This window comes from Atheta coriaria, unplaced genomic scaffold, assembly GCF_025399875.1.
Source record: "Atheta coriaria isolate IRGN ID8LTWV9N9 unplaced genomic scaffold, Caltech_Dcor_3.1 hic_scaffold_10_pilon, whole genome shotgun sequence".
In the NCBI taxonomy this organism is placed as follows: Eukaryota; Metazoa; Arthropoda; class Insecta; order Coleoptera; family Staphylinidae; genus Dalotia; species Dalotia coriaria.
Window position 1 is genome coordinate 10,105,769 of NW_027045452.1, and position 16,700 is coordinate 10,122,468.

The 16,700-nt window shown below is 38.7% G+C and overlaps 6 protein-coding genes and 1 long non-coding RNA gene across 11 annotated transcripts; 4 read left to right on the plus strand and 3 right to left on the minus strand.

Annotated features, from left to right (window-relative positions):
• Positions 1 to 576: 576 nt before the first annotated feature.
• Positions 577 to 3,858, plus strand: Vps16A (vacuolar protein sorting 16). The gene is made up of 10 exons (XM_065313796.1): positions 577 to 732; positions 807 to 996; positions 1,051 to 1,333; positions 1,398 to 1,519; positions 1,577 to 2,280; positions 2,348 to 2,492; positions 2,557 to 3,003; positions 3,064 to 3,311; positions 3,387 to 3,587; positions 3,641 to 3,858. The coding sequence occupies exons 1-10, from the start codon at positions 680 to 682 to the stop codon at positions 3,783 to 3,785; spliced, it is 2,538 nt and encodes an 845-aa protein (XP_065169868.1). The 5' UTR covers positions 577 to 679; the 3' UTR covers positions 3,786 to 3,858.
• A 146-nt stretch (positions 3,859 to 4,004) lies between these two features.
• On the plus strand, positions 4,005 to 5,050 carry LOC135800540 (protein takeout-like). The gene is made up of 4 exons (XM_065313799.1): positions 4,005 to 4,124; positions 4,190 to 4,282; positions 4,377 to 4,649; positions 4,701 to 5,050. Exons 1-4 carry the CDS (start codon positions 4,046 to 4,048, stop codon positions 5,003 to 5,005), a joined length of 750 nt encoding a protein of 249 aa, XP_065169871.1. The 5' UTR covers positions 4,005 to 4,045; the 3' UTR covers positions 5,006 to 5,050.
• On the minus strand, positions 4,155 to 5,392 carry LOC135800542 (uncharacterized). 4 transcript variants are annotated; one of them, XR_010550180.1, is made up of 4 exons: positions 5,052 to 5,390; positions 4,777 to 5,001; positions 4,468 to 4,631; positions 4,155 to 4,405 (listed from the first exon to the last, which is right to left on the minus strand). It is a non-coding gene; the product is annotated as an uncharacterized lncRNA (long non-coding RNA). The 4 variants fall into 4 exon arrangements; XR_010550182.1 differs by having other exon boundaries at positions 4,155 to 4,631; positions 4,777 to 5,009; positions 5,102 to 5,392; XR_010550181.1 differs by having other exon boundaries at positions 4,155 to 4,631; positions 4,814 to 5,001; positions 5,052 to 5,392.
• A 645-nt stretch (positions 5,393 to 6,037) lies between these two features.
• Positions 6,038 to 8,716, plus strand: LOC135800871 (uncharacterized). The gene is made up of 11 exons (XM_065314207.1): positions 6,038 to 6,193; positions 6,262 to 6,354; positions 6,412 to 6,547; positions 6,666 to 6,799; positions 6,896 to 7,193; positions 7,243 to 7,270; positions 7,668 to 7,761; positions 7,823 to 7,915; positions 7,970 to 8,108; positions 8,166 to 8,296; positions 8,356 to 8,716. The coding sequence occupies exons 1-11, from the start codon at positions 6,130 to 6,132 to the stop codon at positions 8,664 to 8,666; spliced, it is 1,521 nt and encodes a 506-aa protein (XP_065170279.1). The 5' UTR covers positions 6,038 to 6,129; the 3' UTR covers positions 8,667 to 8,716.
• A 39-nt stretch (positions 8,717 to 8,755) lies between these two features.
• LOC135800541 (ribosomal RNA-processing protein 8) lies at positions 8,756 to 16,033 on the plus strand. Of its 2 annotated transcripts, XR_010550178.1 has the most exons (7): positions 8,756 to 8,917; positions 8,971 to 9,784; positions 9,854 to 10,090; positions 10,160 to 10,388; positions 10,475 to 10,840; positions 12,921 to 13,155; positions 13,290 to 16,033. XR_010550178.1 is itself a non-coding variant. In XM_065313800.1 (4 exons), exons 2-4 carry the CDS (start codon positions 9,528 to 9,530, stop codon positions 10,368 to 10,370), a joined length of 705 nt encoding a protein of 234 aa, XP_065169872.1. In that variant the 5' UTR covers positions 8,756 to 8,917; positions 8,971 to 9,527; the 3' UTR covers positions 10,371 to 10,464. The 2 variants fall into 2 exon arrangements, 1 of the variants encoding a protein (XP_065169872.1); XM_065313800.1 differs by lacking the exons at positions 10,475 to 10,840; positions 12,921 to 13,155; positions 13,290 to 16,033 and having other exon boundaries at positions 10,160 to 10,464.
• brk (transcriptional repressor brinker) lies at positions 11,264 to 13,024 on the minus strand. The gene has a single exon (XM_065313797.1). It carries the CDS (start codon positions 12,852 to 12,854, stop codon positions 11,781 to 11,783), a length of 1,074 nt encoding a protein of 357 aa, XP_065169869.1. The 5' UTR covers positions 12,855 to 13,024; the 3' UTR covers positions 11,264 to 11,780.
• On the minus strand, positions 14,868 to 16,221 carry LOC135800538 (torsin-1A-like). Its single transcript, XM_065313798.1, has 5 exons — positions 16,071 to 16,221; positions 15,747 to 16,009; positions 15,382 to 15,682; positions 15,165 to 15,309; positions 14,868 to 15,098 (listed from the first exon to the last, which is right to left on the minus strand). The coding sequence occupies exons 1-5, from the start codon at positions 16,219 to 16,221 to the stop codon at positions 14,954 to 14,956; spliced, it is 1,005 nt and encodes a 334-aa protein (XP_065169870.1). The 3' UTR covers positions 14,868 to 14,953.
• Between the last annotated feature and the right edge of the window lie 479 nt (positions 16,222 to 16,700).

Genomic DNA, 16,700 nt, shown 5'->3' on the forward strand with positions numbered 1-16,700 from the left:
AATAAATTCAACAAATTCCATCTGTTCCGCTGTGCATCTTCATATTACATTTCACTTCATTCAAAATCATCGCCTTTCTGCGCGGTGATTATTGTTATTATGTACGTGAATTACAAGATCAACTCCAGCATCGATAAAATGTGATTACGCCATGTGGCGATTGTGAGCGGCGGTAATTTCTGCGCTTTTGCGTCATTTTTCACCTTTTCTCATTTTCTCTTTGCTTGTTGGCGCGCGGAGCTGCACGCACCTGTCGAGCGAGTTGTGTTGAATGTTGTATGTGGCATGGTGCGTGGAAAATGCAGCTGTTTAATTATAATTAATTTTTTCTTGCAGCCGCAAAGCATTCACGTGTAATTGTTTTGATTGAGAAAAAGAAAAGAAAGCAAGCAGCGTGACCACAGAAAGCTTACGATTTAGTTTTATTACGTTAATTACTATTCTTATTACTGTAAAAATAGTAATTACCTACACTGTAAATAAAAATAATTAGATTTATCGAGAAATTTAGTTAAAGTAAAAATTAAAACATGGTTTTAACGTAGGCAACCAACAATACACATTTGTTTTGTATACACCCTCAGCTGTGCTTGACACTTACCATTCTCATAAATATTTTCATCATTTTCGTGTTTTATTTCATATTTCCTTCGATGTACAGTGAATAAAAATTGTTAAAATGAATATGCCAACGGCAGATTGGTTCCTTTTAGGGAAAGACACCTATTTTCGGTGAGTTATTTCCATAAAACACTACAAATCAATAAATTTGTCAATATTTACATGAAAATTGTGATATTTTGTAGAAAAATCGAATTGTACTCGATGGGATGGCACACCGAAGTGAATATGGATCATGCCATAGCAGTCGGTGCACCGTACGCTGGGCCAATCGCTGTTAAACGCGATAATTCCAAGCTACAAAAGGCACAAGCATCTAATCAATCATTTATCAATATTTACAATGGCAGTGGTAAACTTTTCAACTCAATTAAAGTATGTATTCATCATTGTTTGATGTAAAATAGTTAATTTTGAATGTTTTTATAGGATACTAAATCAATTATTAAAATTGGTTGGACAAATGATGAGAATTTGATCTGTGTGCATGAAGATGGAACCATTTCAGTCCATAATGTGTTCTCGAACTTCCTAGACAGCATTCACAACATTCATGTGTGTCAAGAGGTGAGAGATACGAAGATTATCGATGCGATTATCTTCACTAATCCACAGAACTTCACTGGTATTGCTGTTCTGACTAAAAACTACAAAGTTTTCTTGATTAACAACATTACTAAACCAAAACAGAGACAATTATCAGAGTTAACAAGTAAGTTTTATTCATTTTACTTAGTTTTAAGCTTAAACTTATCATTTATTTGATATTTTATAAGAATCTTCATTGAGTCCTACAAGTTGGGCTGTAATATCAGAAGAAAACAACACAGAAGTGCTAATTGCACGCGGCAGAGAACTTTATAGGTTAAAACAAGACGAAAGACATGCTACAGAGATGGTAATTATGTTTTTATCATATAAAAATCAATAAATTAATCAAAAAAATAATGTTTAGTTGGAAGCTGACATTTCCCATCGGTACACCGCCATTCTACAAATGACAGTGTCAGCTAACGCGCGCCATCTGGCGTTGTTCACTGACGCTGGACATATATGGATGGGCAGCGCCGATTTACGCACGAAAACAGCCGAAATCGACACGGATATGATCGTTAAACCGAAATACCTTGAATGGTGTGGCACCGAAGCACTCGTTGCCTTCTGGGAGAAAGACTACACGTTAATGATTATCTATAAAAACGAATGCGGGCCTAACGGTTGCTCGAAAATGACATTCAACTATGACAGCACTGTGCATCTAGCTCCGGAGATAGATGGCGTGCGTTTACTTTCAAACTATCAGCATGAACTGCTCCAGAAAGTGCCGGATACTTTACAGAAAATATTCCGCATCTACAGCAGTGATCCAGGCAGTTATTTACTGGAAGCGTCCAAGCAATATCAAAGACGCAGTCATAAAGCTGATGAATACATTTGTCTAGTCAAACCTAACCTAGTAAAAGCAGTGGAGCAATGCATTGAAGCAGCTGGATATGAATTTGACGCTGAGAATCAAAAGATGTTGATTCGCGCCGCGCAGTTTGGGAAGTGTTTCACCGCTGAGGTGGACCCAGAGGAGTATGTGAAGATGTGCAGACTGTTGAGGATACTCAATTCTGTCAGGGATAGACGAATTGGCATCCCGATTACATTCACAGAGTATGTTTTGATTAAAAATTTAAATATTTTGTTTAAAAATGACATTTTGACATTTATTATTTGACAGATTACAAAATCTAGGTAATAGTGTGCTGTTGGACCGCTTGGTGGCGCGCAGGCAGTATTTCCTAGCGATACAAGTCGCTAAATATCTCCGAATGCCTGATAACGAAGGCAGTAATCGAATTTTAGTTCATTGGGCCAAGTATAAAGTAAATCTAACCTTAAATACTGTTTTAACATACAAAACATAACATTTTCGACATAAATTTTTAGGTTAGTAAACATGACAGTACAGATGACGACAAAATCGCACGTCAAATCGGTGAGAAACTCGGCCATAGCGTCGGAATTTGCTACAGTGAGATAGCAAAAACCGCTGCGGATAACGGCCGTAAAAAACTAGCAATTAAACTGCTCGATTATGAACCCAAGGCAAGCAAACAAGTGGAACTATTGGTGCATTTAGAGGAGCATGAACCTGCGCTGGTGAAAGCCATCGAAAGTGGCGACACTGATTTAATCTACGATGTCATTCTACGCCTGCGCAATGATATGCAACTTGCAAAATTCAAACTACTCGTGCATAAATACCCCGTACCTTTGGCATTGTATATTAAATATTGCAGAGAAAACAGCGCGGAAGCCCTGGAAGGGATTTACACACAAGAAGATGATTTTAATTCACAGGCGTTGCATTTAATTTCAGATATGAGTGTTTTGGTAGGTTAAACATCATCATAACCTCAATTTTATGTCATTTTTGTTTTTTTGCATGCATAGAAACCGTATGAGAAAGAATCCTGCATTGCTTCGGCTTTGGACGCGTATAAAAAAGGTAGGAATGACTTCAACGCTGCGTTGAGCGATGAAGCTTTGAGGTTATTGAAGGATCAAAAGGTTTTGGATGAGAAATTGAAGACGCAACTCAGTGGGATGTCAGTTAATGACACTTGCAAGAAACTTCTGCTTTTAAACGAGATGAAAATCGTGGAAAAGTTTAGGAATGATTATAAAATCCCTGACAAACGGTAATTTATGACATTTTAGACAAGATTATCAACATAACCTTATTTTTTTGACATAAAAACTTAATATTTTGACAGTTATTGGTATCTGCGCATTGAAACACTCGCAGAACAAGATCATTGGGAAGAACTCGACCGTTTTTCCAAATCAAAGAAATCCCCGATTGGTTATGCGCCGTTTGTCGATGTTTGTTTGAAACATCGCAAGGAAAGAGAGGTTAAGAAGTACCTGTCACGTGTTTCAGATGACATGAAAGTCAAATACTACATCAAAGCAAAGTAAGGTTATGAAATATTATGTTTTTCATGTTTATTTGTATGTTGATTTGCAGTGAACTTGAAGATGCAGCACAAATTGCCTACGAACAACGTGATATTCAAAATCTCATGCAGATTCAGTTGAAATGCGCCGGAGACAATCCGCCATTACATGAAAAGATAAACACTTTCATTTCGGCGCTAGGTGTGCGCAAATGATGACATTTAATAAAGAAAACCACTGCATTACCGACACCCTCATTAATTTCCAATATATTTCGTGTTTATTACATCTGCAGACTTTCTAATCTGTGTAATTGTATATTAATTGTCTATAATCCAAAACTTCCCCTTTAAAGTGTCATTAAACGCTTGATTTCGTGTATAAAAGGCAATTTTGTGCAATTTTTGATTCATATTAGTCGTGAAAGTGTTCAGGTGAAGAATCCGAAGCAAATTTTCGTAATTTTACGTGTAAAATGCGTGTTTACAACGTGAATTTCATTGTTTTTGCTGTTTTATGCATAAAAACATGCTCCACAACAAATATGGCGTTACGTAAGTTTGTTTTATTAATTAAACCCGACATAATTAGTGATTGTTTATTGTTTTATTAACTCCAGCTGATTACATCACGGCGTGTAGTCGAAGTGATCCGCATATTGACGAATGCATGGTGGATCATGCAAACAAAGCGCTTCCATTTGTTTTAAAAGGTAAAAATTGGTTTTTATTGTGTTTTTATTGTGCGATTGTGCAATAACCCTAGATGCGTGTATATTAAGTTGCCTACCTTATTATGATTTGTAGGTGATGCCAAGTTTAACCTGCCGAATTTACTACCGTTAAAAGTACCACAAATTAATATTAACTCCAAAGATAGTTTATCCATGCAGTTTACCGATTGTGAATTGCATGGTCTTGAGTCTTCAGTTGTCACTGGCATGCACGTTGACTTCAAAGAGCAGAAAACTACTCTTGAAGTTGACATTGCGCATCTGAATGTGTTGGCGAATTATAACATCAGCGGAAGGATTCTTATCCTTCCTGTTGTGGGCCAGGGACCTGCAAATATAACAATTGGTAATTATATAACCTAAAATTATGTTTTTTTATTAATTTTTCTGTGTTTAGCTGGAGGAAAATACAAATATGAATTCACTTTTGATTTGATGCGTCGTAAAAGTGGTAAACAACACGTTAAATTCACCTGGACTAATCTAGAATACACCGCGAAAAGGATTTACCTTAAATTGGATAATTTATTTAATGGCGACCGGATGTTAGGTGACAACATGAATCGTTTCTTGGATGAAAACTGGAAAGATGTCACTGATGAACTCTACCCATCGCTGAAGGAAGCTGTCGGTGCGATTGTCACATCAATTGCGCGTGGATTATTCTCAAAAATACCTTTTGACGATTTGTTTTTACCCTAGACTCCTAGAATTAAGTAATAAATCAATGTAGGTTAATAACCACAACCTGTAATTTCATAGATGTATTGTTGGTTGCCTATGAACTTGCTCACGTACGCAGGCAAATGTCAACTCGCCGTTAATGGAAATTTACGAAAAGAGTTTCATTACTTTGATGAGTTTTTGATGGGCGGCTATTAGTGCACGATTATCCACCATTATAAACATTCACTTTTCTCGCTGATCGGTCATGGTACACCAAACAACAGTTGTTGCTAAGGCATAAATGATGCACAAATCGCAGTCAAGTTCAAACAAACATAAATGCGCATTGCATAAGTTGAATCACTTCGGAGATGACTTTCAACCAATAAGAATAAATAAGCAAATTACACGTAAGTACAAATACAAGTTACAAGTTTCAAGTTCGCCTAAAGTACACTCAATGCGAATAAAAATATGAATTTGCATAATATCAAAGTAATTATGCAACCAAATGCACACTATGCGCAAAACAAGTGTCAGCCATCTTGATTTACATGACAAATTGCATTAGAACTGCGTGTGTGCACGAACAATTCGCAGAATGAGTGATTTATTGCAAATCGCATGATTCTACGCTGCACGCGCAAAAAATTGATGAATAAATTCATATAATGCATACATTTAAATAATAAAATATCAAAATTCCGAACAATAGCCGGTAATTGCTTCAATTAAGCGAGAAAATTGAAAAATTCTCTCACTAATTAGCGAATTTATTCAACAATGAATAAATAAACACTTGAAAACGGTTACAAGTGTCTGCAACAAGACAAAATGCACGTGCAATTACCAATACCGAGTGTTTTATCGTAAAAATATGAATTATGAAGGAATTATTCGATTGACGCAGGAAGTCTGCATGATATTACGCTTAAAATGTCAAAAACATTCAAGGATTTATCAATTCCTGCATCGGATATGATCCGAAATTGCTTTCGTATGCAAATTAGACTAATTTGTTGTCGTTTTTTTCCTGTATGGGGTTTTCTGCATCGCCAGGTACACGCAGTGCGGTGCATGTATAAATAAACACGAAATCGCTGCGAATTCAATCGTTTCTTGCTGCTATTACGAACCACATCGCTAAAAACAAATTAAACATGTTTAGATTGATAGTAATTGGTGCAGTTTTAATACTGGGACTTACCGACGCAGCTTATTTTCGTAAGTTAATAAATTACACACTGTTTTTATGTGTTTTAAACATTAATTTTACATTTTGACAATCACAGCGAGTTATATTGCACCATGCAGCCGATCGGACCCGAAGTTGAACGAATGCGCGAAGGAACACGGCAGGCAAGCGATCCCTAACATAGTTAAAGGTTAGTGTGGTGTATATTTGGTTGCCTATGTTATTTTACATGTTATATGTGTGTTAGGTGACAAAAAATTGAAACTACGTCCGTTGGAACCGCTCGCAATTCCTGAGATTAATATCGATACAAATAACCTCAAAATTCATCTGGTTAATTCGAAACTTCGTGGTTTGTCGACTTTGGACCTGCAAGATGTTAAGTATGTATTATTTTGTGTTGTTGCGTATTGCACTTATACTAATTTATGATAATTGACATGCGCATGCATAAATTGATTCGCCAAACAATGGAAAACAAATTAATTTTTGTTTGCGTAGCTTGGATCTAAACGCGAAGAAAATGCGCTTGGAATTTATCACTCCGCAACTGGATATTGACGGGACTTACAACATCAGCGGGCAGATTTTAATTCTTCCTATCACCGGCAGTGGGAAACTCGAAGCGTCAATCTGTGAGTATACCGTATACAAGATGGCTGATGTGTATAATTGGTTGCCTATACTGAAAAAGTGTAAAATGTTGATTTTTGTGTTGTTTTTTTGTGTAGTTAATGCAAAAATCGGCTACGAATTTGATTTTAACTTGGTGGAGCGTGATGGTAAGGCTTATATTGACCCTCAGCCTCCTGCGGTTACTCTGGAAGCACCTAAATCTGCGTATCATTTGGAGAATCTTTTCAATGGCGATAAACGCCTGGGCGATGAGATGAACAAGTTTCTGAATGAGAATAACGATGTGATGTTGAAGGAAATCGGGCCGAGTATTCGTGAGACGATCTCGGCGATCGCGCAAGACATCGTGCAGAAAATCATCGCGTCGCTGCCGTACGATGAGTTATTAGCGCCTTAATTATGTATAATTTAAGCAATTATTATAAATATTTAATTCACTTAGATATAGAAACAGCCGTGATCTTAATAAGGTAGATGTACAATTAGATGTGAATTGTGAATCAATGTTTTTAAAAAGAAAAAACTTAAAATAATTAATATTTATATGGGTATGTTTTTGTGTTCGGTGTGTTGCCTACCTTAATTAGATATATTGACATAAAAAACTAAATAATACCTGCACGTGCACATTAGTAACACAATATTAATTTACATAATAAGCATAAAACCACAAAAATAATAAGAAATGAAATCGAAGTGTTTAATTAAAAGTATAAAAACCGTGCAAACATTAATTCCGGTTGAGTGACTTGATTAGGATTCAAAAGTCCAAATCTACAGAAGACGCAAATCGCCAAGGTCAACAAGCTGCGTCTTAAAGTCAATATTAAATCGTCCTAATCGAGTAGTATAAAAGGGAAAACTTAAATATGGTCAGCAACAGTTTATAATTACCAATTCAACATGAAGGCGTTCCTGGTGCTGTTTGCTGTTGTGTTGGTTGCATACAGTGCAAAGTTACGTAAGTAACCTAATAAACCAAATAAATTGTAATAAAATTAACTTTTTTTTCGTAATTTTAGCGGATTATCTTAATAAATGCAAGAAGGGCAAAGATGGCGTGCAGTGTGTGATTGAAAACACAATGGCGGCTGTAAATAAAATCAAAATTGATGGTAATTTATGTAAATTATAATTATTATTGAATATTAATGTTGTAAATGTTTTAGGTGAGCCTAAATTTAAACTACAAAACTTAACACCCGTGAGAATCCAGGCGATTGATCTACAGGCGACTCCACAGTTGAAAATTGCGATCAAAGATGGCGAGATTTACGGTTTTGACACTTTTACCATTAAAGACGGATAGTAAGTTTTCCGAACCTCAAAATACAAATAAAATTACAGGAATCTGTAATGTTTCAGTATTGATGATGAAAAAATATCCATCCAGGCGCATATCGATACAAAATTGGATTTAATCGGGAAATATGAGATGGATGGCAGGATTCTTATCCTTCCAATCAAAGGAGCCGGCGATTGTAACCTCACTTTTGGTATATAATCAATTTTAACTGTTTTTTTGTTATATTTATTGTCTTTGTTTAATATTCAGTTGATTTTGACATAAATTACGAAGGAAAATTTACAAAAGAAGAACGCAAAGGTAAACAATATCTCCAGGTGTCGAATGACAACACAACATTGAAAATAGATAACGTCAAACGTGTCTATTGGCGTTTTGATAATCTATTCGACGGTGACGAGCGCTTAGCACCGGAAATGAATCGCTTCCTCAACGAGAATTGGAAGGAAGTGTTCGCAGAGGTCAAGCCGGCCATCGAACAAGCCGCTGCGTTTGCTGTCATTAACTACTATGTGAATGGCTTTCTACATTTTATACCTTTAGAAGAATTGTTTCAATGATTTTTGTATACATGTATAAGTATAATAAATAGAGTATATTTGGTTGCATACGTTACGCCTTGTATTGCGCGTGTAACTCAGATGTTCTGGAACAGTTCGACGCGCAATTTCAAACGCAACACGTTTCTTTTGAGGTTGTGTGATATTTACGTCGTTGTCGGCGTTTGCAACGCTTGAAAATGAAAACGTTTAACATTCCCGACTGGGATGACAACAAGACGGGTGATAAAGCAGCCGCAGCCATCAGTAATGTAAGCAGAAATTTATTCATTGTAAAATTATTGTCTAATGTTGTGTTGACCAGGTGGGCAAAGGAAAAAAATTTAGTGTTAGGACAAGTGGACGGAAGAATAAACGTAAATCGAATGTTGACAAGGCTTCTAAAGTCATTAAAAAGTCGTCACCGAAAGTGACAAAGAAGAAATCATTGAATTTACAAAACGAAAAGTTGTTGATACACCAAAGAGAGCAAAGGCTTCAACCAATGGGAACACTCCAAAGGCTGTCAAACAAAAAGTTGTCAAAACTCAACAGAAGACAACTTTTACTGGTAAAAGAACAGGATTAAGGAAGCGACCATTGCCTGAACAACAACCTGCAACAATTCCTGCTAAGAAAATTCAATCACCTGTTAAAACATCCCCAAAGACTACATCACCATCCAAAAACAAAAAACAATCACCTAACAAATTGAATCCTGCATCAATTGTGATCAAAAAAACAGCAAAAAAGAAATCCCACAAGAGTAAAATCAAAGTAGATGCTTTAATAGGCAAGAAAACATCCCCAGTGGTGTCACCAACAGTTGAAACACCGGAAAAATCACGCGCAGACTCGAAAAAGCTCAAAAAACTCACCGAGATGGTAACAAAAACAAACAAATCTAAAATACAACATAAAAAATCCACACCGCTACGTGAAAAGATGATGGATCGTTTACAATCAGCAAGATTTCGTTACCTCAACGAAGAATTATACACGAAAGACAGCAGCGGTGCTGTGAAATTATTCGAAGAGGATCCCGACGCATTCACGGCGTATCACGAAGGTTACCGACAACAGGTACGGAAATGGCCGATGAATCCCCTGTCAAAAATCATCATAGCTGTCAAAATGATGTAAGTTGTCATTATTACATCATTATTATCTTAAAATAATAAAATATTATTTTTATTGTTTTATTTTAGGCCTGTGAATGCTGTGGTAGCTGATTTTGGTTGTGGTGATGCTGAATTATCGAAAAACGTGAAACAAACCGTCCATTCGTTTGATTTAATCGCCGCCAATGACAGAGTGACAGCTTGTGACATGGCGCATGTACCTTTGGGTAAACACACTGTAGATGTCGCTGTGTTCTGCTTGAGTTTAATGGGGACTAACCTGCAGGATTATCTCATCGAAGCGAATCGTGTCTTGAAAGTTGGGTTAGTATTAAATAATATAACCTAAAATAAACTTAAAATAATAAAAATGTGATTGTTTTTTGATTTCAGTGGAACTTTACTGATTGCTGAGGTGGCAAGTCGGTTTGATAAAGTAGCAGACTTCCTTACCGGCGTAAATCGCTATGGTTTCACAACCATACACACAGATTTCGCGCATAATTTATTCTACTTGATGCACTTCGAGAAGCAGCGCGATGTTAAGAATCGCAAAACCCTACCGATTCTAACCCTCAATCCTTGCATCTACAAAAAGCGTTAATCTAATCCACACCTTAAAGTAACATATTTATATTTTCTTTAAATGAATACTGTGTACAGTTGTACAGCGATGTGAAATAAACCGATTATGCTGACTTTTTCTAGGACATGCCTGGGCGGTGTGCATATTTGTAAGTCAAATGTGAATTTCGACTCGGACGAAAAAATGTCGCCTGGCAGACAGAGCGACGCGGCGTGACCTCACCCGTCTGACCAGTTGATGCTCATGCCCACACCGCAAGAGTGGCGCGAGTGTGAAAGTACGAGCAAAGTCAAGAACGCGCCGCTCGTTACAAAATCGGCCTGCGCAGCACACCGCGCGGAGTTTTGGTCATTGGCACCTCTCGCACGGCTATAAATATTATCTCGGCAGTCGGATATCCCCGCGCGTGATTCGCACGTACGCCAGGCGGCGAGGTATAAGTCATCGGTTTATTATAGCGCGCCGGAAAATATAAAATATGAGCTAAGGTAGGTGGGATTTTTAGATTTAATTTCGGTATTTTTTTGAAAAACCGGTATTTTTGAATATCGGTATTTTTGGAAACCGGTATTTCGGTATTTTTGAATACCGGTATTTTCGAATATCGGTATTTTCGAATAGCGGTATTTTTGAAAACCGGTATTTTCGAATATCGGTATTTTTGATAACCGGTATTTTCGAATATCGGTATTTTTGGAAACCGGTATTTCGGTATTTTCGGAAACCGGTATTTCGGTATACCGGTATTTTTGAAAACAGAAATTTCGGTATTTATGAAAACCGGTATTTTTGAAAACAGAAATTTCGGTATTTTCTACCACCGGTATTTCGCTGTTTTTAAAAACCGGTATTTCATGCCTAACGCAGGTCTAAGTAGGGTGCGCATGCGCATAAAATAACAAGATGGCTCCTGCAGTTAAAAAATATGTATTTACGCTCAGCGCGTGCGCGTCGATCGCTCTCTCCGCATCATATAATAATATAATTTGTATATAATATAATTTATGTTTTGTATCCGTGTATAATCAATTAGAAACGTATTCTCTACTTATAGTTCTATACTGATATAATGATCACATGTGTTTCTTCCGCAATATATGAAATAATTTCTTCGTTCGTGCAAAATACAGCTGAGTTTGATTACGATATGTCGAGTCTTATAAATATCAATATTTGTTACGATTAATATGGCAAATGTTCGGAAGACGCTCTCGCTTAAACTCCTAGACGCTTACAATTAGAATTTATGTACAAAATAAGATTAATTATTGCTGCCTATAGAACTATTACTCTCGTCTCGGTTTTGGCACATTCGATATTACTTATTAAACGTTATTCAATGTAAATAACAACAAGGCACTCGGTGTCAGTCCGCCATTTTGGGAAGGCTGGAGTTGTGGTTGTGGTTGCGTCCACGTGATGGCATCATCATGCAATGCGCTCGCGCAGTTCGTCCTCTTGTTTCAGCCATTTCTGCACCTGCCGCCGGTGGATGTTGTGCTTGCAGGCGACTGCGCGTTGGTTGCCCTTGCAGACGTCATCGCGATAGTAGCTGTCAATTGCGCGCAGTTTGAAATCCAGAGGATACGACTGTCGTTGGTGTGGTGTGTGGGGCGCTTGCGCTGTGTTGAATGACAGCGGGCGTAAGTAGGTCGGCTGGAGGACGCCGGACTCGTCGAAGACGTAGCGCACGTCGACGTTGGCTTCGTACGACACGTAGGTGTAATACGTTGAGGCGGCGTAGTAGTTATTCACTGCTGGTGGTTGCTGGTGTTTGTCGTCGACGTCATCCAACAAGTAAGGCTTGAAAAGTGGTTTGGTCGTCTGCGCATGTTCATCCATTTTGATTTTCTTGCTTAGGTCCCATGGCGGTGTCATGATGACGCTCGACGTGCGTGCGGTGAGCGGCGAGCGTGAGCGTGAACGTGCGCGTGAGTGAGGCGACGGTGAGCGAGACGGCACGGCGACAGGCCACAGCGTTGGTAGACTCGGCGTCGTCGCAGGTGCGGTGGCGGAGGAGGGTCGCCGCACGGACAGATCCATCGGCATGTGTGGCTGGTGCGCGTGCGCGCGTGTTGGCGACGCGATGTCTGCGGGCGACGCGGGGTCCGGCATCGCCGGCGATAACGCCATGGTTGCCGCTGCTGGCACAGACTCCAAGGCCACCACCGCCATACTCGCCTGATGATCGCCACCCTTCGGTGTTGTATTTTTACCATTATTGTTATTATTCACCAACACGCAGTTATTGTTGTTGTTGGTGGCGGTGACGACGCTGTTGCGCAGGTTGCCTTCCGCCTGCAGCCACTTTTGAATCTGCCGACGGTGGATGCCGTATTTCCGGGCGGTGGCGCGCTGATTACCCTTGCAATCCGCATCGTGTCGGTAGGAATCCAACACCTGTAGTTTAAACTGCGGTGGGAAGATGCGCCGTGATCCGATGCCAGTTTTTGGCGAGCCGCCGTCCCCGGGCTTCGCCTTCATCCCGTGCGCCATCACCATCGGGGAGCTTCGTGTAAGGCACGAACTTAAACGGACTTGAGAAACTCACGAAAATGTTTGTTACAGAAACTGCGATCGAGTGCGCTCTGCTATGCGACCATATTTTCTCGAATCGCGCGAGAGAATGAATATGTGTGTATAAATATGCCCCACCTCACCGCGCGTACGCCGCCGAGCTGACTAAACCGTGTTTGTATTCGACGGCACGTCGCACCGAAAGGGACCCGAAGTGGATTGTGTAACAATCCGCTCCGACACTCGGTTGATATACGCTGTCTTTGTTATACTTATGTATGTAAAGGTGCGTGCGCAGCGTGACGTAGGTCTGAGCTTGTGTAGCGCTTTGGGAGGCGCCGACATCCGCTCGCCGCGGCGAAACGAGTTTGTGCGCCGTGTTGCACCATCGCTCCGCTAATTCGTTTTTGTTTCAGACAGTTTGGAGCCCCGAAACGTGCACGCTGCGAGTGTGGCGAGCGTAGGCCGTGCGGCGGTGAGCGGGGTGGCGAGATACATGCTGTGAAAGGCCGCGAGTGTGGAATGCGAGCGAGCTGGCAACATGGCGGCCGGACGCGCCAGACAGGCTGTCGCCAACCCAGCGCCGGCCAGACAAAGCGTCGTCGGTGCGCTGCGGGTTTTCATTCAACAAAACAGATGCCACACACCGCACCAATACTTCTACATCCACACATCAACTCATAGCGCTATGTTAGTTTATTTTATTTTATTTCATTTTCTTATTTTATTACAGGCGACGAGAATATCACGTAGATGTACGTGCGCATGACCAACATTATGAATATTATAAAATGGCGGCTGACCGCGATTGGAGTAAAAGCTGTCGACATCATCACACACACGAGAAAGAAAGCTGAAATCCACCATTCTACCTGCTCAGACGCCAAGGCGTCTGCTCGGCCACGCAGCCCAAAGAAGCACAAAAGAACAGGCGTGAAACGGGTCGAGAAGCGAGAATCAAGCTCCATTCTTGGGTGCGTGTCGGTGTGTTGGTGCTGGCGCTGCATTTTTTTCCATGCGCCGGCTGCCGACAGCCGAACGCACTTGCCAGACAGGATGGCAGCACAACCAAACGGCACCTGAGTCGCTCGGATTTTGTAAGAGTAAGAATTACGCGCCGATGATATTTTCGTCTTTAGTTTATCTTATCGGGCTTAGTTATATTATTTACACGCCTAGCGCACGTAATCGTATAGCAGGTTAGACTTTGAGACTGTTTTATCATCTATCAATTGTCAATATGCGGCGAAACAGAACAAAACAAAGCAGGATTCATTTTATTTTGGTATTTCCGGAGTATAATATATAGTGGACGCGGGTTTCTTTTAAATTTATAGTAAAAATAGCTCGGGAAAACGTTGAAAAACATTAAAAATGTTTGATTAGTGATTGGTAACATTTTAAATCAAATTTTTGGTGATAAATAGTTAAATTTTAATAATTTAACATATTTTTTGGAGAGAAAACATAATTTTCGGATATAAAATGAGTTGAAAGATGAAAAAACATTGAAAAGTTGAAAGAAATGAACGAAAAATGTTTTTTTGTTGATTTTCGATTGATTTTATAACCGCGATTGGTAATTACGTATAATAATTGAGTATTATTCGTGTTTTTGTGCGTTTTAACGTCAACAGACGTGTAATTCCACGAAAAACGTGCACAAAACAGCGCACGGCTTGGAAATAAATTTCCGCGAAGCAATTTAGCACACATCATCATCAAATTTAAGTATTTTTGAGGATATTATGTGAATGAGACGGGAAATATTCACTTTTCAAGGACAAAACTATACTATACAAGTATACAGGGTGTTTTTAATCATTTTTGATGATATTTTATAACACAGAATGAAAAATATCATTAGAACACGTTTAAATCTTGATGTTTTTGATATTTTGAGCAAAATAAAACGGGTTACATCCACGGGAGACAGAGGAGAGGGGAGAAAAAACCCGCAAAAAGTGGTGGGGGTAAACTGCGAGAGATTCAAATCGGTAATCTGCTATAAATTTATTATGGTGCAATCACATAAACACGATAATTTTAAACTTGATCACAAATTGTTTAACAAAACTTAACAACTACAACTCTCGATGCTCGATTTGTTCGTGTGCATGGCGCCGCTTGAACGCCATCGTCGCCACTTTTTGACTTATCCTCTTACAACCAGTCTTTGCAAATTTATTCTCTGGTGGCGGTGCCCATTCGATGAACGCCATAACCTCCCTAATAAAAACAAAACAATAAACATATAATTTAACTCTAATACAAAATAATTATCATAAAACTAACTCAATATCGCCATCGGTAGCAACCACGTCGCGTATCCCAAACTCCGATCGCACGCACTTCTCGACATGTTCGCGCTCCATCGGCAAAAACGGCACGTAATGATCAATTAGATTATTCTTAATCGTATCGGACCGAAACAATCCACCTACGGATAAAATCCAAGCATAAAATTAATCATAATTAATATGATTAATAAAATAATGAAGTTTGAAGTTACCGTGGGTGTTGAATGCGCCTTGGGCGATCAGCATCTCGAAATTAACGAGTTTAATCGATGAACGATGAACACCAGCACGCCATAATTCAAGAAAATGGTTGGATATGGACAACGCGCCTGTATTCGATAGGAAGATGAAGATTGCCTGGCGGTAATCAACGTTTTCCACGTTATCGTAGTAATCCAGCACGGTTTTGATACCGTCTAGAATTCCGGGATGCATGTGCTCCACTTCATCGAAGATGAATAAGTGTCTGCCACATTCACTTACTTTGGATTTTACATAATCATACAAATTTTTCTTAAAAGCATAAAAAAAATTAATAATTTATCATTTATTTCAGATTTTTTAAAGAAAAACTTACTTTATAGGTGCTTATATTGGATTTCTCAGGGAAATCTATCCGACTGAACAAAGTGACATATTTGCTCTTCATTCCTTTAACATATAAACTCTCAGCGATGATTTGAGCAATGAAGTTCTTCCCACTGCCTGTATAGCCATGGAAACTCATCGTGAGTGGTTTCTTTGCATGGTTGCTGTTCCAATGTGCAGCAATTGCATTCAACACCAAATCTGTGGCAATATGTTGGCCAAAAACATGCTTTTCAAACTCTTCTTTCATTCCTGAAGACAAAAATTAACATATTATCATTTGGATGCGTAATATTTTATACTGATAACTTACTAGTTGTGTTTCCAGGTATAGAAGCAGCATTGCAGCACTCACTTTTGAATAAACATGCAATGGAGTGATAAATGCCCAAAACTCCACTGTTTACATTGACTACACTAAAAAGAAGGAGTAAAATTGGGAATAGTCTAGATAGAGGAGACATTTGTAGGTAAATAGTTGTAGGATTATACGGGAATCATAAAAACTCTTACTTTTGCAAAGAATAAGATATTTAGGATTAGTTTCTTTTTTGGAGGTTAACGGATGATCAACGGGTAGTTGGAAAGTAAAATGATCATTAATTCTTGCATTGCAGTAGCATTTTATGATGTTTATATCGTAAGTTGACAAGTATGAGATTAGATACGTTTATTTTATAAACTTTTGTTCGGAACTATCTTTAGAATTTGAACTTTCTCGGCAATGTTTGACATTATAAATAAAAACAGGGATAGTATAAGTTTTTAACATACTCCAGCATAGAGGGCGCTGCAAAATTTAAAGTTTTACACTCCAAACATATTTACAGTTTCCTACTCTCATTACCACAGTTTTTGCTTGTAGTGGAAAATGTTTCAATGATTTTTAAACATTTCATTGCCCTTAATTAATAATTAAATTAAATTTGTAATGATGTCATCT